Source organism: Rhinolophus ferrumequinum, chromosome 25, assembly GCF_004115265.2.
Source record: "Rhinolophus ferrumequinum isolate MPI-CBG mRhiFer1 chromosome 25, mRhiFer1_v1.p, whole genome shotgun sequence".
Lineage (NCBI taxonomy): Eukaryota > Metazoa > Chordata > Mammalia > Chiroptera > Rhinolophidae > Rhinolophus > Rhinolophus ferrumequinum.
The window spans coordinates 26718341-26746146 of record NC_046308.1 but is presented as its reverse complement, the minus strand read 5'-3'; the positions used below and the strand labels follow the sequence as shown (position 1 = coordinate 26746146).

The window sequence follows — 27806 nt, the reverse complement described above, 5'->3', positions numbered from 1 at the left end:
TCTCCGCCTCAGGATGCTTCCTGTACCCAATGCTCCAGTTATGCTCACCGCACCGAGAGAAAGCGGGGTTTGGGATGGGGGCCAACGGGACAATTACCCACTGTTAACGGACTCGGGCACTATTTTGTTTAGTATAACTCCCTCAGGTCTCCACTGACAGCCTGATAATTCTCCATGATAACACAGTCTTTGGCAGCTATAGTGGCTGTCTTGACACTGTCCTTCTTGCAAGAAAGATTTGGGGATAAAAGAATGAGCTGAGAAATCATCTTCGAACTGAGAGAAGAGCCTTTGAAAGGAATGATCTCTCCCCTACCACATTCTCGTTCTCAGCTGCATCTCCTCCCCTCCCTTCTTCCCTTCCCCTCCTCCTCTCCCTTCCTCCCCGCCCCCTCCACTCTTCTCCCTGCTTTCTTCCTCTGCCTCTTCTTCCTCCTCCTTCCTCTCCGTGCCCTCTTTTCTCTCCCTCTCCTCTCCTCACCCTGGCCCTCTTGGCCTTTTTCCAGTCTCTCTCCTTTCCTTTTTCCTCTCTTGTCTCTTCCTTCCTTCTCTCTCTTGATTTGGTGCCAGAAACAGTCTAATTACAACAGAGAACCTGAAGAGACAGAGAGGAGGAAAAAAAAAAAAAAAAGCCACCACACAGAGCTGATTAAAATATCCTATGAAATCTAATTTGTAAAGCTCAAATCAGAATAAAAAGTGTTACTCCCACAATTCAGGGCCAATTTGATTGTTAATGAGACTCCTCAGAGACCCAGCCAAGATCTCATCAGGTTGTAGACTCAGCTACCTGCCCACCTGCCACAGACTCTCTCCTGGGGACTCGGCCTTTCCTGTTGGGGGCTCCCCCACACTCTATGCCACCACCCAGCTCCCCTCAGGGCGACACACCAGTCTCCCCTTTCTTAGGGCCACCTGCTGCTGAGAACTCAGCCTTATATGTGGACTGAGCCTGGGGCTTTGTCTTTGTGTCCCCAAGATGGGCAACAGCCATTGTCCAGGACCTCCATGGCTGACCTGACTCCCCCAGGTCAGGGAGAAGCCATGGCTGCAGCCTGCCAGCCAGCTCTAGTTTCCCTGGGTTGTATGTCTATATCCGCAGAGCACAGTGCGGGAAAGAATGAGGGCTCAGAAGTCAGCAGACCTCAGGTCAAACCCCTGCTCCACCACTCATTAGCTGTATGACCTTGGGCGGGTTACTTTGCCTCTCTGACCCTGGTTTCTTTGCTGTACAATGGGGATCTTTCTGCCCTGACATGTAATTAAATGGTTTACAAGAGGGAAAGCATGTGAAACACTGACCACACTGTGGTTGGGAGCTCAGCATATGTCATTGTCCTCTTGTCTGTTCAGCTGTACACACTGCCGTTTGTTTGTTTACTAAAATAACTGGCTAGCTTAGATGGTTCGGTGCCATCTCGCTTTGAGTTATATATGGGGGTGGGTCACAGTCATGACTTTCTCCCAAGTGACAGTGAGGCTGGAGTAGGGTCCTGCTGCAGAAAAGAAACGGACTCGGAGGATGTGTGAAGACAATGACCTGCTCCCTCCGCCACACCCTCCACCACGCTGTACCACCGCTCATCCTGCTGAAACAACAAGATTATCTGTTGGGTTCTCAGGATGAACCAAAGCACACCACTCCCCAAGCCCCCCACAGAATGCTATCCGCTGGGAGTCTCTGTCGTGCTCCTGCCCTGTTGTGGAAGTGGGCGCCAACAAGTGGTGTAAAGTAGGAGTTAGCCAACTGGAAGAGAGATGCATGTCCCAAATGCGGCAGGTGGCAGGCATGGCTTGTTTGGGTGCAGGGGGTTGGCTGGACACAGTGTGTGTGTAGATTAGTTAGGGATTGATGAGGCTATAGCTGGGAGCCAGCTTCTGGAAGCAAAGGATTAAGCTGGGGGCAGCGAGGAAGCTGCTGCTGAGCCCCAGCCAGGAAATGAGGTGCTCTAAGGGAGGCTTGTCCCCTGGGCCAACCTGGGCTCTGCTTCCATAACTTGAGGAGAAGCCCTCCAGGCACTGCTCCCTGCTCTAACTGACTGCTGTGCTTGTCTCCTTCCTAGGCCAAGTATACTCCTTCAGCCAGCAGCCCCAAGACCAGGCCGTGGTGTCGGGGCAGCCGGTGACACTGCTGTGTGCCATCCCGGAATATGATGGCTTCGTTCTGTGGATCAAAGACGGCTTGGCTCTGGGTGTGGGCAGGGACCTCTCAAGTGAGTACCTTCAGACCTCCCTGGGAAGGCCCGGAACCCATCCCTGCCTTACCTACCCACCCTCCGGGAAGCCGCGTCTTCACAGGCATTTGGGGATTAAATCTCCAGGGGTCAGTACAGATCTCACAGGCAGAGTCAGGCGAGGCAAGGCCCAGGGCCAGGAGGCAGAGGACCTCGAGGAGTCCTCTGACCACTGGTTCTGAACTATAATTAACCCTTTAGCTCTGGTGATCGGTCCTCAACCTAACAGTGTTACCCTAGAAGCAGTATTCTAAACTCAAACAGGATTCATGTAAAGTCGGATTTCCAGAGGTAAAGTGTTCCTATTTCTTGGTCCAAAATACATTCCTCACTGAAGTCGCAACCTGGTTCTTCCCAGCTCCCATCCCTCAAAGGGAGCCAAATAGATTGACAACTCCCAAAGAAACCTGATGATTTTAGGGGTCACCATGTGATGGAAAGAAAAGAAAGGAGGTGTTTGAAATAAAATCCAGACCTCGTTCAGCCCACTCAGGCCAGTATTCATCAGAGATGTACTGGTGGGCTCCTGAGGCTGGCATCTGAGCTCCCTGCTTGGCGCCATGCCCAATCATCTGTGAATTACTGAATGTCAACCCTGAAGCCCATAGAGATGTCTTTCCAATCCATCTTCCCCCTCCCCGGGAGAAAAAAGAATAGAATCCTCCTAGTCACTCACCATCCGCCATTATTATCCTCCCTTGGGGTTGGGTGGGCATGTGACTGCTTGCTAGGCTTAGCATAAACTGTGAAATTCAGAACAAGGGACCTGGGTGTCCTTGCAATGGGGGAATGACTGAAGGTGGAGGAGGAAAGAAAAATGTGTGTCCAACTGAGAGGTAGCTTTGCCTCTCATGGTGTACAGCTGCAGGAAAATAAAAAATCGAAGTGCACTCAGCAACATGATGGTTGAGGGATTAATATTTTAAAATGTGAGTTATGTCTTGCCAAAAATGTATATTGAAACGTTATAGCGATGGTCAATAGCATCACAGGGTTTGAATGCTGCAGCCCAGCTGAGCGTGGATGAAATACACAATAATATCTCCAAAATATATGGTGCTGCCATAAAATTTAAGTGTTGTGGGAACCAGCCATGTTCAGGGACTCTGAACTCCCTTACCCTAGAGAAACTGGGGGAAGGATATGACCTTCAAGACTCGAATCAGTCATACTCTGAATGGCTCTGAGGTTGGCCCAGCATTGCTGCTCGTGAAGGAGCCTCTCGGGGTGCCTGGTCAATGGTCTTCAGCCTTCAGTCAGGAACTGGGGTCTTGTTGAGTCGGTGGCCAAAAGGAGGCCCAAGTCACCATGGATGGTTCATAGACTGGTCGTCACCAGATGGATCACTAAGCCTCTGGCATCCACTTCCATGAATGGCTTCCTGGGATCCAGGAAGGCGTCCTGCTAAGTGCCGAAGGGCAGCGGCCCCGATGAACTGCAGTCTGCTCCCTCTCCAACGTGACTCCATTTATAGAAAAAAGGTTGGACCTCTCCTTCAGAGTCAATGAGCTCCAACTCCTGGTAAATTTTTCCTCTGTATTTGATCACCTGACCCCCAAACAGCATCAGGACAATAATGACAGAACCTTACAGGTCTAATAAATCCTGATGAGAAAGTGAGAGCAATCGATCTCAATTCAGCAAGTATTTGCAGAGCACTTAATACTGCAACAGTTCTCCTATGGGGAAACTGAGGCCCAGCCTTGTGGGACTTCTACCTGCTGTAGCTCTGCGCCCTTTTATTGTACCTGTCTACCAGGAGTGGTGCCCTAACTGAAGACTCCACTGTCTTTCTGGTCAGCACTCCTGGAACAATCGATCAAAGGAAGTGATTTGTAACTATATTCCTTCATATTGATAGAATACTTTTCTTCTAAGAAACTAGTACTTCTCAGACATTCTCTCATAAATCTGCAATGATCCACAGGGAGTAAAACAAGGATTTTCCCCTTTATGTGACAGGTAAATAAAGTCGCAGTTGAGAAAGAAATTGATCCAAACATATACCAAAGCCCAGTGCCTGGGACCCTGGCTCCTAATCCCTAAGAGGCCCTGACACCCAGTCTGCTCTTATTTAACAAGACGGGGACCTCTTCAGTTACCCTACCTCACAGTCACTTTTATTTAAACCAGCGTTTTTAGACTACCTACTATGTGCCAGGCATTTTGCTGAGATTGTCCTATCTCATCTTCACCAGAACTCTGTGAGGTACTAGTACTGTCCCCATTCTACTGATAAGGAAACGGAAGTCCAAGGAAGGGAAAGTAACTAACCCAAGACAACACATCAAGGAAGTGCTAGAGCTGGCATTTGAACCCGGGCAATTCGACTGTAAACCTGGACTCCCAATAACTTCGCCTCCTCTGGGAAGAGCAAGAGAGAATGATACTGTTGAAGGAGCTAGAACTTCCTCAGAATCTATGCTTCTAGACCAGTGTTTTCCGAAGATGCTGCCAGTCCTTGGGAGAACATCACAGCTCGTTGCCTAATTAGGCAAATACAAACCCATCACTGATGTTTTCAGCAGCTCCTGAGAGCGGAATCGTTGTGCCGATCGCTTGCAAGACAACAAAAACACGGGCTCCAGCCAAGATGCCTGCAGGAGAGCAGGGACTAATCATAGGCAGCGGGATCCAGAGACTGGGCTGAAGGGGCTGGCACAGGCAGCCAGCTACACTAAGGGGAACAGCATCAGAGAGAGGACTGGGCTAGAATCCATTCCCAGCCCCTCACCCTGGCCCCGGGGAAAGCCAGCATAACTTACCAGCAGAGGGCAGGAGGAGAGGTGGTGCTCTCTCGGGGGGTACAGCTAATTGCCCCGCGAGCATCTCTGGCCAGGCCTGCACAGCTGTGGAGGGCAGGGTCATTTGATTGCATGATGGCGACAACACTTAGCCATAAAGACATGAGCCTGATGGGTTCAGCCGCACACGAAGCACCCAAAACTCACAGTGGGAAACCTGGCAGAGGACTGTAGCTACCTCCAGGAACCAGGAATAAGTGCCCCTGCACTGCCCACCCCCACGGAGCCTCGTCCCACCTCGGAAGTCCCTTAGATCATGGAGGTGGAAGGGGACTTCGAGCTGCAGTATTTTAATCAGGGTAGAACTCCCCTCTGCAGTGTCCCTGACAGGTAATCCTACAACCTCCGCTTGAAGACGGTCAGTGCTGGGGCCCTCCCTGTCACCTCTGGCAGCCTACATCCTTTTTGGACACCTCAAATCATTCAGAGCATTCTAAAAGTATTTCTCCATGTGAGTTCTGCTCATTGGTGCTGAGGCTGCCCGTGGGAGCTACACAAACACATCTAACCCATGCTAAGAGACGTGGAAATATCTGAAGAGGGAGAGCCTGTTGCATGCCCTTCTGTCTGTCTCTGTTTCTGCCTCTCACTTGCTTAAGCCCTAGTCTTCTCTTTAAAAGGTCCAGTCTGCCCAACCCCTCCTCCTAGGGCACCTTTCTGAGAACTCACACTATCCTGGTGAGGGTCCTTCTGCAAGGGGAGCCCTTGGGGGCGGCCAGGGAGAGCAGGCAGGCCTCTGAGGAGAGAAGGGGCCGGACAAAGAGGAAGTGTCCTGAAAGGGACTGGGGGAAGGGCAGAGCTCAGGTACACAGACCCTGCTGAGAGAAGCTACAGGGATTTAGGGCCGAAGACCCAGGAAAGGGAGGATCTGCCCAACGGGCCAGCTATGACTTGCGTTTACCTTGAACCCTACAGAGCAGGAGGAAAGCTGATTAATGATTTATCAAGCTCAAGCTTTTATTTATCTATTATTCATCTCCAGTGGCATAAGGGGCCCCAAAGTCCCAAGGATCCTGAGCACCTCCTAAGTGTTTAATCGGGTCCTGTGGTTTGGGAGTGGGTAGAGTGACTAGAAAAGGGCCACTTATGGTTCAAAGTGACCAGAGCTTCCTGGTCACAGGTGGGCGGGCCTAGATTTCTACTTCCTGAAACAAAACCTTTCCCCAAAGTCACTCGTGATCCTTTCCCAAATATTTCTTTTTTCTTCCTTCTCTCTCTCTCTCTTACCTTGTCTTCTGTCTGTGGAGCTCAGCCTGGGTGTCTCTGTCTCTGTGTGTGTCCTTATCGAAAGGCATGTCTCCTTGGTAAACCATGGTGCAGGGCACACCACTTTCCAGAGTAATAACCCCACTGTGTCCATCCCCACTTAGCATTTCCCTCTCGGTTCTCTCCCTCCCTCCATAATAATAGCTTCCCCAACATTCCAAAATTTAAACACCGACAATTCCCTTACACGCACACACTCCGCACCAGAACCCGGGGGAAACTCTCATTTCTGTGCTCCTGATGCTGAGCTCAGGACCCTGAGCAGATGCCTGCTCTGCCAGCCCCTAAGACAGACCAGTCCCTGCTCAGGTGTGCCACCACGGTGCCTGTTTGTCATGAATGTCACCTCCATCCCTGGGCCGACTGGACCCCTTGATATGCCTACTGTCTCCACAGGTTACCCACAGTACTTGGTGGTAGGCAACCACCTGTCAGGGGAACATCACCTGAAGATCCTGCGGGCAGAGCTGCAAGATGATGCCGTGTACGAGTGCCAGGCCATCCAGGCTGCCATCCGGTCCCGCCCCGCACGCCTCACCGTCCTGGGTAAGAACCGTCCGCACTTGGGCGTGAGGATACTATGGAAAGTACCACGGGCTCAGCTCCAGAAGGGTTCCTTCCAGACAACTGCAGGGGCATCCCACTGGGCAAAGCCTCCAGGCCTTGTCCCACAGGGCCCCGGCTACTGGGGCTCCGTTGTGTCAGTAACTTCCTCCCCACCAAAAGGGGAAAAGGGAAAATTCCTGCCCTGAAAATCAGAAGGCCGATGCCAACTTACCTATGACCTTGTCCAACTGCAGTGTGTATGACTCCAGCTTCGGGAGTGAATAAGGGCTCCTGGTGCTCATTGAGTCAATCAGAAATCATGTCCTGCGAGCATGACCTGTGTCGGGCCCTGCGCTAGGTGATAGAGATACTGTGTGTCCCCAAAAATAAGACCTAGCCGCACCATCAGCTCTAATGCGTCTTTTGGAGCAAAAATTAATATAAGACCCGGTATTATATTATATTATATTATATTATATTATATTATATTATACTGGGTCTTTAATGTAATATAATGTAATATAATATAATACCGGGTATAATATAATATAATATAATACAATATAATACCAGGTATAATATAATACCAGGTATGATATGATATGATATGATATGATATGATATGATATGATATGATATAATACTGGGTATAATATAATATAATACCGGGTCTTATATTAATTTTTGCTCCAAAAGACGCATTAGAGCTGATGGTCCGGCTAGGTCTTAGTTTCGGGGAAACATGGTACGGAGAAGAATGTGACACATCTTTGAGTCACTTCTTTCTAGACTGACCTCCTTCTGAGTCACCATCTAGCCACCTCTCCTATCAGAATCTGCCTGGAGCTTCATTGTCCCTGCGATTTCAGCATCCATAGGGACCACCACTGCCGCTGTTCCTTCCCCCCTTCCCTGCTCCTGGGAACCCTGGGCTGCCCGTCATCCCTAGGGAAACTCACTTCAGGCTCTTATTCCAGATCATACCTTTGCCTTTGCTACCTCTTCATCTCAGTTTCACAGGAGCCCAGTGTCCCTGGGACATCCTGCCTGAAGAAGTCCCCCTCCCTACTTGGGCAGACCTGACTACAGACAGGCACGGGCTCACCACCTCTTAAACTGCCTCACCCCTGTCACCTCCTTCCTCCAACCAGATGTTACTGAGGATTCAGTCTCCCTGGGAACCCAGCTTTGCACATAAGTTGTAATAGCTCAATTTGCATAGCCTGTGACAGCAACTCTCAAAGCACTTTCACTTATACTTCCTCAGCTGTTCTGATGAAAGTCTGTGGGACAGGATTGCTGCCCGAGATGAGAAGCTGAGGTTCCGAGAAGCAAAGGGCCCGGCCCAGGGTCTCCCAGCTAGGGCTCCATGCACCACCCCACTGCCTCCTTAGTGAGTCTCTGCCAGGCCACCTGTGGGATGGAGCTCGGCAGCCAGAAGAGGGGTTCTGCCCTGCCCACCTCTTAACAGGTGCTGAGAAGCTTTAACAACAGGGTTGGCGGCAGCTGGGGTGCTGCCTCCTCGCCTGATAGATACGGCTCACGGCCACACCGAGATGAAATATTTAAGAGCGTGTCAGGTTATCTTCAGATCTACACGGCCAACACACAGGCAGATTAGCCCGAGCACGACAGCAGACAGGCCCCAGGGGACCACTTACTAAGCTCGGAGGCTGGCTTCTTGAGACACAGAGGAACTCGGGGCCAACCTCAGAACCTCCTGCAACCTTTGAGTCTCCGCCGACCCTGCGATGAAAGGGATGAGACAAATAAACCGGGTCAGGCAGGGAAAATAAGCTGGGATGATGTGGTCAGGAAGACGGCCCTCAGAAAGGTCATCCAGGACTTTAAAGGGCAAGGCAGCTATCTCCATCTCTCCTGAGATGAGGGCTAAAATGGAAATGGGTATCGGGGTTGAGGAAGGAGAGAAGAAGGATTTAGTGCCTACTATATTTTCTCGGCTTTGAGGATTGCACAATGACAGAACAGGTATACTAAGCGAAGTTGTAGGATCTTCATCTTCAGAGGTTATTCAGCCTCCATCCCTGGAAGAATCTGCTTTCTGCTGCATTGTCCGCTGCTAGAAAGTACCAAAGAATACTAAAATGAGAAGAACCTAAGCAATGTCCACTCGTGACCTCACGCAGGACCTAAAATAGATGGAGACGCATATCATTCTTAAGCTGTCCTGGTATCAGAGCTTCACCCAGTCATACCCAATTATTTCCATATTCCTTTCCTTCTATTATTCCAGTAGATAGACAAAGTACAAATTATCCCAGATGTTTTACAGGCAAGGAAATCGACACTCAGAGAGGCAAAGACACTCACAGGAGGTCACACAGCTTAATTATAGTCAAAATAGACCCCAGATTTTACAACTCCAAGCCAAAGCTCTCTGCCTGGCCTCCACGTTGCTAAATGCCATTAGACTCTCCTTGGTCTAGCTGGTTAAAAGCCGGGCTTCTGAGAGCACAGCCTGGGGGTCTGATCTGAACAGACTCCACTCAGTCTTGGATCACATCTAAATGCCATTCACTCGCCTTTCTCCCTCTCCAGTGCCATGGCCTGGCACTGCCTCTGGGCACAGAGCTGGGTTCATGTGGCAGAGATGTTTTATTCAAGTCTGGGGATCAGTTGAAGAGGGGAGGGGGAATTTTCAGGGGACCCCAGCAGGATGACCTTGGTGGAATTCCTGAGCCAGAAAGGGAAACCGAGCAGCAATCTTTCAGATTCCACAAAAACCATTCCTCCTGAACAAACTAACCCCAGGCAAGAAAGAGTTGCCCCAAGCTCTGCCTACAGTCCTCCCTGACTCTTCAGGGCCACCCTAGGTCTCCAGCCCTCAGCTGGTCCTGCAGAGCTCTGCCTGAGGTCCCCAGCCTGGCTGGGTTTCTCTGCAGTACACAGCCCCACCTACTGCCCTGGAGGGAAGCCCTGCATGTAGAAGCTCACCCAGCCTTCTGGAAAGGGAGCCCTGGTCTGTTCCGGGTGGTGGATAGACAGAGCGGCTGTTTCAACAGAAGGGAAAAGGCTGTTTCTACCCTGGCCAGCCAGCTTCCCAACCAAGACCCCATCTGCTTTGCTGTGACATCTCAGCCTGGGAAAATGTCCAGTTCCCTACGAGGCAGGGGGTTGAGGGGAGGGGGTGGCTGCCTTCCCTGCGTTCCAGGAGTGAGAGAGCTTCCTAATTTAGCCTGTATTTGCCTGAGATCGATTTTTAATTAAATAAAGTAAGAGCCTGATTAGAACCTGCAGAAGATATGAGAGCAGCATCAGATGGTATTCTGGCAAAACTGCAAAGCAAACACTTTGGCTGGAACAGAGGGAGACCCCCAGGGGTCTTCCATCAAAGCACGAAGTGAGGAGGGCAAATAGGGGAGTTTATATAGCCAACAGATGTGCATTGTGAAAATACGCCTCTGCCTGCACCGCTTGGAGAAGCCGGAGGGCCAGCTCACACAGCCTGCTGAGCCCCAGGGAGGGCATGGGGACCCGGCCCAACAGCCAAGCCTAGAGTCACAGATACATTAATTAGCCTTGTGTTTCCAGCTCTCAGATGCAATCAGGCAAAGAGAAACTTTGAGCTGAGCATTTGCCACACTGAGAGGCAGAGGGAGGGAGGGCGCTAGGGGACTAGGAGGGGAAGAGGGGGCAGGGGCTGCGCTTGGTAGGCTGAGCCAGGCAAAGGCTGGGGAGCCCAGTCCAGGTTAGCAGGCGGGCTGAGACCCAGCCAGCCAAGGACCGTGCTCTGACTCAAGCCAGGTCGAGACATGAGTCTTTCTGCCCCCAGAACATCTGGAAATCGTGGTATCATGGACAGAGCGGCAGCCTTGAAGGCAATAGTCCCGATCCTACCATTAACCAGCTGTGTGATCTTGGCCCTGTTACTCAACCTCTCTGTGTCTCGGTTGCCTCGTCTGTAAAATGATAATAGTGATAAATAAGATGATCTCTAAGAACTGTGCAGCTTCCAAAAGGCATGACTTCTACAATAAGGATCCGCATGTTGCACCAACTATTTTAGGAAAATGCCCTAATCTGCACTGGCCCTGGGATTCGTGCAGTGACTGAGTCAGAGAGTGCCACTGATTAGACAGCAGCCCACTGTCTAAAACAGTGAAGCTGGAGATGGGATCTCTCAAAGCCGGTCCAGCCCTGGGACTCTGAAATTGGCTGTACACCTTAACCCAGAGTCCTCCTCTGTATCCAGCCTCCACTCATCCCTAGCCATCTCTGCAGAGACACAGCTTAGGTGGCAGTCATGGGACCCCCATGCACCTGTGCAGAGCTGGAGTGCGGGACGAAAAGCCCTGGCTGGGAAGAGGAATCCCTACATGCAGCTTCCTCACTGTGTGACCTTGGTTGGGTCCTTAAGGCTGGCACTGGGCCTCTGGTTCAATTCTCTGTAACCAGCACTTAGTATAGGGTAGGTACTCAATAATATTTTAGATTTTTTAATAAACGAGTGAATGAATTAATGTATAGAGTGAGGGAATGAATGGAATTTCTAGTTCTTCATCTATAAAATGGGGATAATAAAAATACCAGTCTCCTAGAATTGTGAGCATCAAACTAACACACACAAACACACACACACACACACACACACACGCACGCACACGTGCAGACTGCTCCTTCTCCCACCTGCAGGATCCCCAGGGTTGAAAATATCTAAACTGTTCCAGGGCCAGAGCTGGAAGTAAGGGGAGTGTTGTACTTGATCTTTCTAACTGCCTGGAAACTTGGGAAGCAAGGAGTTGAGGGACCCAGAGCAGGGAGGAAATGAGTACCAAGGATTTGAACAACAAATATTTACTGAGCACCTATTATGTGCCGAGCAATGCTCTAGGCACTTGAGATTTATCTGTAAACAAAAGAGAAAACCACCCCCTGCCCTGGTGAAGCATGTGTTCTAGCAGGGAGAGAGGCAATCATAAATAATAGGCAGATTAAACAAGGACGCTGTGTACTTACGTCGGCTGTCAGCTGGAATAAACATTGTGAGAAAGGGAAAGTAGAGCAGGGTAAGGGGGACTGAAAGTGGGTGGGTTAGGTTAATTAGTAAAAAGGGTATTTTCCCAGTCTTCGTTCCCTTCCCCTCTTCTTCCTGGCCCGTTCTAATATTAACTGCTGTCTTGTGGCTCCCATCAGAAACAAAGCTTTCTAAATCAACATGAATTATTTAACGTGGAGACTAAGTCAATTCAAATAAAGAGGGCATCTTTAAAATGATGTCAGACCCCAAATATTGAGAGTGGCAAACAGATAAGGTCCAAACGTGCCTTTTTTGAAACCACGGCTCCTCCTGCAGCTCTTCCACCAGGGGAACTGCAGGCAGAGGTCTCCTAAGTCCACAGCGTTGACAGCACCCCTGTTTCCCAATCCCCTCATCTTCTGTGGCAGAGAGATAGTGACTAACTCTGGTCATGCAGCAAGGGAAGGCAGAACTGACTCAGAACCCAAGAGCGCTGGCTTCTAAAACTGTTCTTCTGGAAACTGGTAGTGAGAAACCCAGCCACAATCACCCTGTCAGTAGGGGACAATCTGAGCGGTTCTTCAGGGATGAGAAAGCACATCCACAGAACAAAGCTCAAGATCCCTCCATGGCACATGAGACCCTTTAAGGCCTGCCCTCTGCTTTCTCTCCAACCCTAGCTCTGCCACCCCCTTGCTCCGGGGACAAGCAGCTTGCAACTCCCTTCACTCCCCACACCTCTGCACCTTCGCTCATGTGTGTTTCTGCCTGGAATGCCCTTACCACCGTTCTTCTCCTTGGCTAATCTTGCTCACCTGTCAGGAGTCATCTTAGACATCACCTCCTCCAGGAAGCCTTCCATGAACCCCATGTGGCCTGACTATCCCCCTAGGTGCTCCCTTAGCCTTCCAGCCGCACCTCGATCATAATGCTCAACCCAATTATATTGAAAGTAATTGTTCACATGTCTGTCTCCCCCACTGGGTCTGGGAGGGGGAGCGTGAGAGGCATCATGCATCCCTCACGCCAAGTACAGCCTGTGAGCATCTATCTATTAGATGCTCAGTAAATATTCTCTTATAACTGTAGCAAAAGCGTTTGGGAGCGAACTGCAGGGAGTGTACACTGAACCTCACCACAGGGAGCAGTACCTGGCAGAGTGTAAGCCCCAAGTGCCAGTGACAATTGTGTTGTGTGTTGGGTTGGGTTGGGTTGTGTTTAGAGAGGTGACGTGGCTTCATGGTTAAGAGCCCAGACTCTGGAAGCCAGACTGCCTCCACTTGAAACGTAGCTGTGTCACTTTCCCAGTGGGGTGATCTTGGGCACATCATTGAACCACTCTGTGCCTCAGTTTCCTCGTGTAAAATGGGGGAATAGTCGTAATAACCTCTCCCTCTTAGGGTTATAAAGAGGATGTAATTAAATAATATGTGTAAGGCATTTTGTGCAGCAAGGCATGTCAGCGTTGCCAGTTACCCTCGGCCCTGTTGTTGGCATTACCATGATTCCTGCAATGTTAGGGGATTCCTGCAATCCCCCTCCTTCCTGGGGGATCAGGCTTCGTGTCCTAGAGAAGCCCTTCCGTCCAGCACACAAGGCAAGAAGACACACTTCCTGCAGCCCCTCCCAGCGCGTGCCCTGGGAAGACAAGCAGAATTGATTTCCTTATCTCCTCATTAGGCTTGTGTTGCCTGGGCCCCGGCCTGGTCTTGGGTGCCGTATCTCGTTTGCACTGGGTGCCTGTTTCCTGCCGCATTCATTACCCTGCAATCACCCCCAAATAGGGCCGCAAACAAGCCAGACATGGGAGAGTTTAACAAAGCATCCTAATCTCCTGAAGTTCCAGAAGGCAGCTGGTGCCTGAGCTCCTGCGGCCTTCGCCCCCACCCCACCCCTGCCGCCAGCTCTTCCCCAGCCCCTTCCTGCTACACTTCCTTCCTTGAGGGCTCGGGCCACCCCAGCGGCCCCTAGGCCAGAAGCTGATTCCCCTCCTCCCCTCTCTTTTGGCCACTTCACAGCCCTCTTTGCTCTCCTAGTTAACTCTGTGCTTATCTGCTGGGACAGTTGACAAAGTAAACATGGCTCTGATTCACTGAGTGACCGTCAGCTGACTGATAGTCTCTCTCCTGAGTTGTAGTATAAACTCCCTGGGGTTAGGAGACCTGGTGTCTAAGGTCCACAGCGTGGACTCAATGCCACATGCCCCTTGAGTGGCTGCCCATAGCAGTTGTTGATGGAGGGTGACAATGTGAGATAGCAGGTCTTCTGTAGCCACTGGGTCCAGGTCCTTTAGAAGCTGACTTTGGAGCCGGGTCACTCTGGGTCCTCTCATGCTAAGATCATCCCCTGTCCCTCTAATCTGCCGTGTTGCCATGAAAAGGAACAGCCTCTCTGCCTGCGCCCACCCGCCTTCTCCCTGTTCATCTCAGCCTCAACGTAATGTCAGACGAGTCCGGTCGTCTAGCCAGGGCCCATCTGTCATGGTGGGAAATAAGGTGGGGAGGGAGACTCACAGATGCTGAAGGACTTCCAGGGCTCCATGGGAGTTGGGGATCCATCAGGGACAGAGGCAAACTCAGCACATTCCCCTCTCAGCAGGAACGTAGGTGGCAAGGGGCAGACAGCGTCCTGTCCAAGCAAGGCGAGATCTGATACAGGGATGCACATCCCCTCCCCTACCCCACCCAGCTTCGCCAAGGTCGGTTGTAACAGACTCGGCCAATGGGAGGAGAGCTCACTGGTCTAATTAAGTGGCCTTGCTGGAGTGGCCCGATGCCCAATGCTGCTTTGGGGGGCAGTGCTCACCACTTAAAGCTGGGGGCAGTGTCCCAAACAGCCACCCCAGGACCAGTTCCTCCCCTGCCCCTTCCAAATCTCTTGCTCTCAACACAGCACAGGAGCATGTGTGCAGCAGTGCCCCAGGATCTGCTGCACACACAAGGTGTCGGCCTCCCGCTCCTGGACCCCACCACCAGCCCTTGCCTCATTCTGCTGGCCTCCTAGTGTCCCCTCGCCGTCACCAAGTGACTTAGGCTCCCCAGGGCAGCTCTGCAGCCCTGAAGTGTTCCTCCACTCTACCCAGGGTGCTGGCACTTCTTCAGGACCAGGGTCCGTGCCTGAGAGTCGGAAGATGTGTGTTCTTGCCTCGGTCCTGCCACCCACCAGCTGTCAAACATGAGCAAAAGATGCTTGACCTCTCAGGACCCACTGTCTCCCTGGTAAAATCTGGAGCTGGAAAAAGGACATGCAAATCCACTCCACAGTTTGACTGTGATTCTCCCTCGTTTGATCATGGTTTGGGGTTGGGCATGAGGGTCATTGTTCCCTGTGTCCTTGTTCCCTTGCTCCTAAAAGCAAGAATAATATGTCTGTCTGCTGCTTTAATCAAGCGTGACCCTGGGAGAGGCTGAGCAGGCTCCACTGCGCAGCAAAGGGGAGCATGAGCTTGGACCATGGAGATTTGCAAAAGTCAGGGCCTTACTCCTCTGGTGTCAGACATTCGACATGGAACCAGCAGCTCTTGGGAGCCTGTGAAATGCAAGCCACTTTCTATAACTCTCAAGATGCAGTTATCTTAAGAAGTCCTCACCCACTCTGCCACCACAGCGTCCTCTGTCTGGGCGTGGATTCCAACATCTCCTCACACCTGAAAAAACACCGACAAGGGCCCACCTGTGTCCAGGGGCCGTCCTGGGTCCTCAGTCAGGAACCCACCTGGCCACTGGCCATTACAAGGCTCCCTGCTTATGCATCATCAATCTTACTCATATGTAAACAGACACCTCACCTCAAGGACAAAGCACTGGTGCGCGCACGCGCGCACACACACACACACACATAATTCAGATCATCGCCAAATCATCAGTGCTCCCTGTGGCTGAAAGACACAAGAACACTCAGTCAAGAGAATCATCACTGATGGGAAATGGACAAACCTTGGTGACTGGACAGAAGTATTGATCCCCTTCTTGTCAGGCGCAGAAAGAATGGACTAAGTGGAGCATGATATCCCCAGCACAAGGCCCCACCTCTCTGGTGACTCCCCCTAATGAAAAATGAAGTGGGGGGAAGACAGGTTCAGCCACCTAAGAGGGAGGGGTGGGGCCAGCCAGTCCCACCGGGACAAGCTGCCCCTCTCCTGGCTCTAGATGCCTGGACATCATGAATGTCACACCCAGGACACTGGCTGGCGGAGGCCCGCTCAGGGAAAGCCTAGAGGGAGAACTCTAAGGGTAAAAATAGCTCACTACTTCTCTGCTCTGACCTCAGCTCAGGCTGAGACAAGGGTTTCATGGTAAATTATGGATTTAAAACTAGCAATGAATCTCCATTACAGCATGAAATGAGAAAGGAAAATGCGACTAAATGGAAGCCTTCCCTCAGCAGCCAACAGGGCAGGGAGGGGTGTAGGGCCCAAGTCACAAAACCCGAGGCTGACTCACAGAGTCCAAAACCAGGAGTGGCCCCCGAGGGAGACAGCCCTGGAAAAATGGGAAGGCGTCAGGCTTACGGGAGACCACCCGCTGCCCACAGCCAGCATGGGACACCACAGTGGCAGAGCAGGCAGTGCCCACCAGCAGGGGTCAGGACCTAGTCTCGGCTACGGGCAGTTTTCTCCAGAGGAAAGAGGCACAGCTAGCTCAGGAGTGGGGCTGACCAGAGCTTTGTGATTCTGTTGCTGTGCTGGGATGGTACCTGTGTTGTAGGTGCAGCCAGAGAGACGCAATTCAGGAACTTGGCCCCCTGCCTGGGTAACCAACACACGTGCCTTGATTCACCTTCTCACCATTTCTGCCGGGTAGGCCCCATGTCTCCTTTCACAGATGAGAAAGATGACACACAAAGAGACCCATTAACTTGCCCAAGATCACACATCAAGAAAGAAAAAGTTAGCGTCTGAACTCAGTTCTGGCCCCCAAACCCTTGCCCTAAGTTGGGACCCTCCTTTTTCCAGAATTCTGCTCAGACTTAACTGCTGCTCGACTCCTGCCCCTTCAGACTGTGATGCAGGTCTCTTTCGATCCCGGGGGAACTCCAGGAGGCCTGTCTGAGCCCTCACACTGTCCCAGGGGCCCCAGAGTCCGGGAGATGGCCTGCACAATGAACCGAAGCCTTCAGAAAACACTTCCTAGCAGCCCTGCTCCCCAGATGTGCCTTGAGGGCCAGGTCCCCAAGACCCACAGCATCCATTTTCCACCCCATTAAGTCTCATCATCAGGGGACTGACCGCCCGATGCTTCTTCCCCATCACTCGGGGCCTCTAAATTATTCTGTCCACGTGGAGGAGGTTTTCCTAAGTGGGAGGTTCACAGGCGCCCAGAAGCTTACACAGCTGCCTCCAGCTCACAAAAATAAATAGTTGAGCCCCACAGCCCAGGAAGGCTGCCTTCCAAAAGAGTGTCATTTTCACAAGCCCATCAAGGTGTTTGTAAATGTTTACAAAATGAAAGAATTTTCCATGTGTAAATATGTCGGGAAAGGTGTTAGCAGCTAAGACATCACACGGTGCCAGGAACACCACTGAAGCCTCAGTGATAGAAAGTAAGAAATGGGGGAGCAGGCCGGTGGCGACGCAGGCATCCCCCTAGCAGAGGTGGCACTGCTCTACTCCGAAACACACTGCAGCCTCCCACCCTCTGTGCACTTCCCGCTCTAGCTACTCAGGGATAGACACACACACGGTCACTAGGGTGCCGGAGAGAACTCATTTGACAGATGGGTTGGCTGAGATCACAAAGGAAAAGGAATGTGCTGGAGGCTGCAGGGTGTCTGGAAAAGGGAAAACCGGTCCTCTCTGACTCTTCAAGATATAGAAAGCTGGGCTCCAAGCACCGGTCCCCTGGGACTGCCCTGTCTCTCCTCCATCCTCAACCCCAAATATCATCTTGGCCTGAGCAACCGTTCTACAAAGGACCAAAACCTAACCTTGGAAAAGACCCCTAAACCTAACCTTGATTAGAGAATTTTAGAGCTGGAAAGAATTAGCCAGTCAAGTGTTCATTCCATTTTTCAACACGTATGTTTGCACCTTCCGATGCACCAGGCACTGGGAATATACATCAGTGACCAAAACAGACTAAAATCTCCTGCCTTCGTGGAACTTACACGAGGTGTGATCAAAAAATACAGTGAATGTTTACATTTTAAAAAATGTATTACAGTAAAAGACACATTGCCATTAATCCCCCTCAAAATACTCTCCCTCATTTTAAACACTCTTATCCCATCGCTCTTGCCACTTTCTGAAGCAGTTCTGGAAGTCCTCTTTCGTCATTGTCTTTACACTTCATCCTCCATCGTGACAATGCAACATTCCGTTTCACACATCACTTCTGGTATGGCAATTTCTGTCAAATAAAAATATTACAGTGTGTCTTCATCCATCTTATTCACTGGATCTTCCCCAAAGTTAAAATTACCATGAAAGGTAAACGTTTTGAATTAATTCAGGACATCAAGGCAGCCACAACAGTGCAACTAAAGACACTCACAAAAGAGGACTTCAGGACTGCTTCAGAAAGCGACAAGAACAATGGGATAATTGTGTTCAAAGAGCGAGGGGGAGTATTTTGAGGCGGATTAATGGGAATGTGTCTTTTACTGTAATAATTTTCTTTATTTAAACATTCATCATATTATTTGATCACACCTCATATCCTAGCGGAGGGATTTGGACAATAACAATAAACACAAGAAGAAAATGTTATAGTTTATTAGAAGGTGTTAAGTGCTATGGAAAAAAACGTAGAGCAGAGTATAAGGGGCTGGGTTTTCTGGGAGAAAGAGCAGGTTGAGCAGTTAGGACAGACCTCACAGAGGAGGTGACTTTTTCAGTCTTTCCCTTTATTTTTTTTTAACAGCTTTATGGAGCTATAATTTACATTCCATCCAATTCACCCATTTTAAGTGTACAATTCAGTGATTTATTTCCTTTTTTTAGGAAATTTACAGAGTTGTGCAGCTATCACTGCGATCCAGTGTTAGGCCATTTGCATCCCCCTCAAAAGTTCCCTTGTCAATCTCCACTCCCACACCGGTCCCAGGCAGCCCCGATCCGCTTTCTGTCTCTATGGATTTGTCTTTTCTGGACATTGTCTATAAATGGGATCATTCAGTATGTGGCCTTTTATGTCTGGCTCCTTTCACTTAGCGTAATGTTTTTGAGATTCAGCTATGTTGTAGCATGTTATCAATAGTTCACTTCTTTTTCTTGCTGAGTAGCCTCTATCATATAGATAGACCACATTCTGTTTATCCTTTCATCACTTGATGGACATTTTGGATTGTTTCCAGTTTGAAGCTGTTATGAATAACGGTGCTATGAACATTCACATACAAGTCCACATGTATGTATATGTTTGCATTTTTCACAAGTAGATTCCTAGGAGTGGAATGGCTAGGTCATGTGAAAAGTTTACGCTTAACTTTTTAAGAAAGTTGCCGAACTGCGTTCCAGGGTGGCTGTAGCGTTTTATTCCATGCTCACCAACAATGAATGGGAGTTCCAGTGTCTCCACAATATCACCAACTCTTGTAGTTTGGCTTTTCTATTAATATTATGACCATTCTAATGGGTTTGAAGTGATATTCCATTATAGATTTAATTTGCATTCCCCTAAATACTAATGATGTTAAGCATTCTTTTTCTTCTTTGTCACCTTTTATTATTATTACTTTAAAATGTCTTTTAAAGGAAAAATTTCATTAAGTAATCTCCTTTTTTTTTTTGTATTCTGTGAAGTCTTTTTTTTCATTTTTTTCTTTTTTTTTATTAATTTCATGGGTACAAAACAAAATTGTAAATGTTGAACGTTTCTTGATGTGATAATTATCCATTTTTTACCTTCTTTGGTGAAATGTCTATTCAAATCTTTTGCCCATTTTTTAATTGGATTATTTGTCTTATTATTATGTTGTAAGAGTTCTTTATATATTCTGGATACAAGTCCTTTATCAGATACTTAATTTGCAAATATTTTCTCTCAGTTTGTGGCTTGTCTCTTCATCTCCTTGATGGTATCTTTTGAAACACAAAAGCTTTTCATTTTAATCAAGTCCAATTTAATATATTTTTTTCCTTTTATGGATTGTGCATTTGATATTGTATCTAAGAACTCTAACCCAAGGTCACAGAGATGTACTACTATATTTTTTCTACAAGTTTTACAATTCGAGCTCTTACATTTAGTCCAGTATTTATTTTAAGTTAATTTCTGGGTAACTGGTGAGGTAAGAAACTAAATTCATGATTTTTGCATACAGCTATCCACTTGTCCCAGAATCATGTGTTGAAAAAGACTATCCTTCTCCCCTATTAAATTGCTTTTGTACCTTTTTCAAAATTCAACTAACCAAAAATGTAAAGGTTTATTTCTGGACTCTCAGTAATGATGCATTGATCTATATGTCTATTCTTATGCCAGTAATACACTGTCTTAATTATTATAACTTTATAGGAAATTTTGAAATTAGGAAAAGTAAGTCCTCCAATTTTGTTCTTTTTCAAAATGGTTTTATCTATTTTGGCTCCTTTGTACTTCCATATAAATTTTAGGATCAACTTGTCAATTTCTGCAAAATCGCTGGAATTTTTAAAGGAATTGTGCTAAAGCTATAGACCAATTTGAGAATTGCCATCTTATCAACACCGAGTCTTTCAGTCCGTGAGCGTAGAATGTCTCTTCATTTATTTAGATCTTTTTTTCCTAGCAACGTTTTATAGTTTTCAGTACATGTCTTATACTTCTGTTAAATTTATTCCTAAATATTTCATTCTTTTTGATGCTATTGTGAAATGGAATTGTCTTCTTAATTTCATTTTCATGTTGTTCATTGCTAATATATAGAAACACAAAGTATTTTTGTATATGGATCTTGGATCCTGTAACCTTGCTGAACTCATTTTTTAGATTTTAATAGGATTTGGGGGAATTCCTTAAGATTTTCTGCATATAGGATTGTTTTGTCTAAGAATAAAGATAATCTTACTTCTTCTTTTCCAATCTGATGCCTTTTTTCCTTATTGGACTGTCTAGAACTTCCAGTACAGAGTTGAATAGAAGTGGTGAGAGTAACCATGGCTTATTCCCAGTTTTAGGGGAAAGTATTCAGTCTTTTGCCATAAAGTATAATGTTAGCTGTAAGTTTTTCACAGATACCTTATATCAGGTTGAGGAAGTTTCCATGGTATTGAACTTTGTGAAATGCTTTTACTGCATCTATTGAGATGATCGTGTGGTTTTTGTTCTTTATTCTATTAACATGGTATGTTACATTAATTGGTTTTCAAATGTCAAACCAGCCTTGAATTCCTGGGGAAAATTCTATTTGATCATGGCACATAATCTTTTTTTTTTCTTTTCTTTCTTTTTTTTATGTTGCTGGACTCAGTTTGCTAATTTTTAGTTAGGAGATTTTCTTCTATGTTCATAATGGACAATGGTCTGTAGTTTTTTGTGATGTTCTTGTCTGGCCTTAGCATCAGTGATACTGGTCTTGTAGAATGAGGTGGCAAGTGTTCCTTCCTCCTGTACTTTCTGGAATATTTTGTGAAGGACTGATGTTGTTTCTTTTTTAAATATTTCATAGAAGTCATCAGTGAAGCCATCCAGGCCTGGAGTTGACTTTATGGGAAGGTTTTATTATAATAATTCAATTTCTTTACTTGATAGAGCTCTATTCAGATTTTCTCTGTAGAAGGTGGCTTTTGAACAAAGACATCAAGAGGTAAAGGAGTTAGCTGTGAATCTTGGAGCAAAATCCCTAATTGAAGTGAAAAAGCAGTCATTGAAGTGTTCTAAACAGTGGAGTGACATGATTTGACTTACATTTTAGAAGAATCACCCTAGCTGCTGGCTTGAGAACAGACTTAAGGAGGACATGGACAGGAGATTTATTAAGAGGCCCATGCAGTAACACAGATGAGATGCGAGGGGACTCAGACCAGGATGGTAGCAGTGGAGGTATGACAGCAGGTATGAGAGAAAGAGGAGTTGGGGATGATTCCAAGATTTTTGGTGTGGGGCTTTTTATCCCTATAAAGTTGGATGCAAAATTCTGAATGCAGGAGTGCATTTCTGGGAAGAGGTTTCACATTCTCAAAGGAGTCAATCAGTAAGCTCCCCAAAATTTAAGCATGGCTAATCTAGACCCAACCTCTTCATTTTTAAGAAACTATGGCTCTGAAGGGTTGGTTACCGCCCCAAGACCACCCAGTGAACAAAGAGTAAAGCTGGGGCTATTCCAGGTCCTTTCCCACTGCTTCAGGGTATGTGTGACCAGGACCCTTCCCCCCCAACCAAGGAGACCCACTCACCCCTGCCTAGGAGCACCTGGGAGAGAGAGCAGGTTTAGCGAGAGGGTCCTCCTGTGTGTCCAGCATCTGGTGCCCACCTGCCTGGGGCCAGGGTGCCCCTCCCCGGACCCATATCTGACAGTCACCTGCCCTCCTTTCCCATTGCCTTTGTTCTGCCCGGGATCCACAGGCTCTGAAACTCCCCAGGAAGAACTGAGAAAAAGGTTGTCTATCATTCACAGCTCCCTTCTTACACAGAATCGCAGAAAACTAAAGCCTATCTGCCTAAGAGAATGAAAGCCCTTGATTTTTATCTGTGAGGGAATCTTATCTAAACAGGTTCAGGTGGCAAGAGCGAGAGAGAAAAATAATTAAGGCGGAGGCAGGTGAAATGTTGACGTTATTATTACTTAAGTGCTGCAAAGCTTTTAGTTCATGTTTTTATACCAGTGACACCCAGTGAGGGGAAAGCAGTTTGGCCCATTATCTGAGCCGCACACCCGCGCACCCCACCTCCCCACCACCTATAAATCTTATTAAACAGGTTCCATTGGCAAGACAAAAAAATAATTAAGGTAAAGGTAGGTGAAATGTTGATGTGATTACCGTAATACAACAGCCTGTTTAGTTTCTACACCAATGAAATGCAACCGAGGGAAATCAGTTTTAAAGATTACCTTTCTGAGATGCAAATCAGAAAGCCGCAAGCTGGGCTGAGAGAAGAAACCTGCATCAAACTAGGAAACATTTCCAAGTCTGTGCCAGTCTCGCAGGGGCTTTTAAGCCCACAATTTACCTTTTGACTGCTTTCTATTTTCTCACAAATCCTTTATTTTCCACTTATTTATTGACTAGAGACAGAGCACCAAAAGAAAAAAAAGGAGAGTGATTCTCCCGCCACTGGTCTTAAAAATCCATAGCAGGAAATTGTTCTCTGGAGGGAGGATTGTAGCCCTCGCTGTGCCCCAGGGCTTACGCGAATCACTTTTCCTCCGAGGCCAGCTGACCCAGAGGAGATGGCTTCTTCAGAACTCATCTTATCTTCCTGGGGGAGTGAGCTGGGGGGCTGTGGGCCGCAGGGCTCCCAGGACAGGCTTCTCGGGCCTCGCACTCATGAGGGGTCTAGAGCTCTGTCCTTCCCTGACAGATGTATTCATCCAACAAGGTGTGTCACATGCCTGCTCCGTGCTAGGAGTCTGCCAGAGAGAGACCACCAGAGTGAGCAGAGACCATAGGAATCACTGACCCCAGGCTCGAAAGCGGCAGCCGGCAAGTGGTAGGCCAGACCAGGCACACAGACATGTCTGGCTAGCTCCCAGCGTATCCTTAGAGTTTTTTAATTTGTTGCCAACATGTAAGATTCTGAAGGGCTTTGGGTTGAAAATTCAGATTTCTGGCTTCTCATGCAAAGATCTGGCAACATTAAGCCCATTTGCCTGCTTGGCAACGATTGTGTCATGGCTGCTCCAGTCAGTGCGATGTGGCCCACCTGTCCCCACTCGCTGTCACGTATCTCAGCCACTTGATACATTCACGTTACCTGCATTGACGTCTGCTGCCCTGGTCCCCCAGTCCCAGGAGTAGACCTGCTTCAGGCAGTCACAGTGTAGACCTGGGATAAACCAGAAACAGAAACAGGAAGAGGAGGTAAAGGAAGGCGGAAGGCTGGCAGTACCAATGGAGTTTCCAAGGCCGGCTGGCAGGAGGGTTTTAGGTGACGTTTGAAGTATGAGAAGAATTTGTCAGAGATGAGCGGGCAGCATGTTCCTTCCCTGCTAACAGCTGCTCTATTGTAAGGATCCCAGAATTTGGTGCTAAACGCTGTCTGCCGCTCACTGCCTTGTATGAAAGTGCCCCGCGCAGGCTGAGCAGGATCTGCTCAGAAGGCAGGGAACTGGGGAAATCCACACTCAGTTCCCAACATGGTCAGGAAGTGGCCTTTGCCTGTGAACGGAGAATGATCAGATCAGCAGCATCCCCACACCAGCACTGGAAAATACAAGAACGCATTAAAAATATGTCTCGTTTTTCAACTGAACTAATGGGGGTCTCCAGAATAACTTGTGACCAGTCTCGTTCCACACAAAATAGGCTTTGGTTCTAGGCCCTTTGTGCTGCCCTGGGTGCTGGGGTCTCTGAAGACTCCCGGTGCAGCCTCTCGAGCTGCACTGCCCAATACGACAGCCACTAGCCACAAGTGGCTATTCGATTTTAATTGTGAATTAATTAAAAGGAAATAAAAATAAAACTACAGCTGCTTAGTCACACCAGCCTCACTTCAAGTGCTCAATAGCCAGTCTCCTGTGGCTTTGGGAAGGCTGGTTTAAACAGGATGCCCGTACTCCTGGATCCTCTGGCCAAATCAACCGCATCCAGTCGTGGGAATCACTGCAAAGGCTTGGACCTGGACAGGGAGGAGGCTTTACCTTAATGTCATAATGCAGTCAGTGAGTGGAAGCTTTCCGTTCATTTATTCCCTCCTTTATTCACCAAACCTCTGTTAAATTCCTACTATGTGTAAAAGCATTGTGAAAGGAAGATGCAGAAATAGTAAAACATTGTCTGTGCCCTCAAGGAGTTTATTGTCTGTGCCACGGGAGACAGAAAACATATAAACCACTTATGGTCATACAAGATGGAATGAAAGAAGTGTTTGAATATACAAGCAAAATAGAAAGTGTTCATTTCAATGGAGAAAATCTGGGAAGGCTTCACAAGGGAAGTGGCTATTGAACTTTCCCTTGGTTGACTGGGTAGGATTTTAGTAGCTGGAGCATGAAAAAATACTCATGATAACAGAACAGAACACAGAGGGCTCAAAGAACAACCCCCACCCCTCACCCCTCTAACGAAGAGCTGGTACTGGGGAGACCCAGTGGATAAGGAAGCGTAGCAGGGGTGCAGCTCAGCGGGAGAGGGCCTCAAGCCATGCTGAAGTGGTCAGCTTGGTTTTTTAGCAGTGGCGACAGGTGTCTGAGAAAGTTCACCCCCTGATCTGATGGTCCCAGGAAGAGAACCATGTGGGTGGAGTCTGGGGCACAGATCTGAAGGCAGGAAAGTGTTGGTTGGTTAGATCCTGGTTAACAGAAGGTTGTGCAAGGAAGAGGTTGCTGAAGCACTTGCTGGAGACAAAAAAAGAAAGAAAAGAGAGGAGACATGCTCAAGCTACTAAAGTGGGGGTAGAGAGTCACTCCCCCCATTTTTACTAGCCAGAGGACTCCTATGCAATGCCTTTAATCTCATTCAAGGCAACAATGATTCTAGCAGCAAATATCCCATGAGGCCTAAGCAATGTGCAGTTTCTTGAATGATCCAGGAGTTCCCAGGCCTCAGGGTCCCAAGCCATTTAATAACCGGCATTTGCTGAGGGCCCGCTGCAGGTGGCCCTGTGGAATAGGGACCTCAACCTCAAACACATGTGGGGGAAGTGCTGCCCACAGGAGCCAGGTGACCCAGACGCCCTCTCACTCCCTCAGCCCTGAGCCACGGGTGGTCTGTGAGTCTCCTTTACTCACTGGAAAGTCAGAGGATGAAAGTCATGGGGTGTGAGTGCACCTGCTCCTTGCAAGCTCCTTCCCCGTGTCTGTGGCACACAATGTGCCCCGGAGACTATTAGCACTTCCCTGGGAATATTTAACTGAAAACACTTTCTAGTCGGGATCTGTTATAATTACTAATTAGATCTGATTATAATTATCTCTCACTGCCATCCCTTACCTGGCACAGGATAGGACGAGCCCTCGTGACAATTAGCAGTGACTCTTCCCTGATACATGGGCTGATTAGGAACAGAATCGCAGGGTCGGGAAGAGCCTGGCTTGTTAAATGTAGGCTGCTGTTTACTGAGCGATATTGTGATCAAATTAGATTAAAATTAATGAGGGGGAAACTCGGAGTGCAGAAATGCACATTTTTTGCCCCAATAATCCCCTTTTTGTCTCAGCTATGCATCATTTGAGGGAAGAAGCTAAACTCCTCTCTGTCCCCTCTATTCCCCCACCTTAGGGTTTTGGGGTTCAATAGCCACCGAAATCTGCCCCCAGTGCTCAACCCTTTCAGTCCAGCCTAGAGGGATGCAGTGAACCTGATAAACAGATTTTGAGCAAGTCCCCTGAACTCTCTGAGCCTCGCCTCCTCATCTGTCACATGGGGAGACCACTTACCTCTGAGCCTGACACCTGTCCCAGTTACCCACAGGCCTCTGGAGAGGGTGGGAAGGGCTGTGTGTACAGCAGGGGCCATAGACCACGGCTTAGTCATCTGGAACTTCTGCTTAGCCCCAGGCTTGGCTCAGAAAGGGCTGGGAACTGAAGGAGGGACTGCACTAAACTCCCACCAGGACCAGTATAGAAACCTCTCTGTCCCTGAGAGCAGCAGGCCCCCCTGGAGAAGAAATGCCCACCGAGATGGGCTAACCATCATTGGGTACTCACGTGTGCACTCACCACGGCTTCTGCCCCGGGTGAACCAACTGAGTAACTTCTCCATCAGAGTGGTGCACCATGAGGAGAGGAAACCTGGGAGCCAGCTGTGCAACCTGGAGCAGGTCACCTTACGCTCTGGGCTCTAGCATCTCTGCCTATAAAATGCCCTTCAGACTCCTTGAGCTGATTCTGAAGGGCAGAGGCAAACTCTGAGAGCTCCAGCAGGAGTTCAGTGTGGCCAGTGCATGACCAACCTGGTGGCTGTGGGCTGGGACACTGGAGAGACCTGAATGATTCGTGTGAACCACCCAGTGCAAGACACGTCTACCTTTGACACACTACACCCTGGTGAGAGCAGAGAGATGCCGAGCATAAAGAAAATGGCCCCACTCTGTCATTTTAGTGGACAGGGACATACACACACACACACACACACACACGTGCGCGCACACAGCCAAACAGGCCCTGAAAGCCCAGGCACACACAGATACACCCCCCATGTAAAGTATGCTCATTTATGTAGCTGCTCTGGCTAAGTATTCACCCTGCTATCTGAAAGGATTCTCAGAGGAATCCAGGGATACATTTCCTCTGCCATCACCCCCACTCTAAAAGTGGTCCCCTCCACTCTCCACCACTTGGTTCCTCACCAGCAGGGCCCTCCCAGCCTCCTGGGCCTCAAAGAAGCAGTTGTGGGGAGCCAGCCCAGCCCCCAGGGTCCAGAGAGAAGTTCCTGGGACTTAGGCTCTATGTCTGTCCCCTTGGTTGAGCCCTGCCTCCCCAGCCCTGACTCCCTGCCTAGCACACCTGTCCTTGGGTCCCCACACCTGCCCCCTAACTTTTCTGAGGGCTTCTGTTCAGGGCTCTGGCCTGGGGGAGACAGAAAGCCAGGACTAGCCCTCAATCCCTGGCTATCTACCCTGGACTTACCCTCCTTTGCCAGGAAACGCTGCTCCACCTCACCTCTCTCGAGGTCTTCCATAACTAATCTAATCGTCTCCATAACTCCCACTCCTCACTCTGAACTTGGCCAAAAACCTGGGTCGTCGTGGAGTTGAGAAATAAGTTGGAAAGGAGCCATGGTGTGGTGGAGAAGGCCCTGGACTTACAATCAGATTCCTAGGCCCTACTACTATGTGCCCTTGTCCAAATCACTCAGCCTCTCTGACCCTCAGTTTCTTCGTCTATAAATACGAATTAAAAATACCTGCCCTACCAGTGTTCGGGTTTACCATAAAAGAAAGAGGTATGTGTAGAGAA

The 27806-nt window shown here is 48.7% G+C and overlaps 1 protein-coding gene across 3 annotated transcripts in view; it reads left to right on the top strand.

The window, feature by feature from the left end:
• Positions 1-27806, top strand: part of KIRREL3 (kirre like nephrin family adhesion molecule 3) — a 563766-nt gene that overhangs the window by 465491 nt on the left and 70469 nt on the right. For all 3 annotated transcript variants that reach the window (XM_033098048.1, XM_033098046.1, XM_033098047.1), the window contains exons 3-4: positions 2064-2213; positions 6701-6850. In XM_033098048.1, the coding sequence (XP_032953939.1) occupies positions 2064-2213; positions 6701-6850 (300 nt within the window). The remainder of the gene's footprint in view (positions 1-2063; positions 2214-6700; positions 6851-27806) is intronic.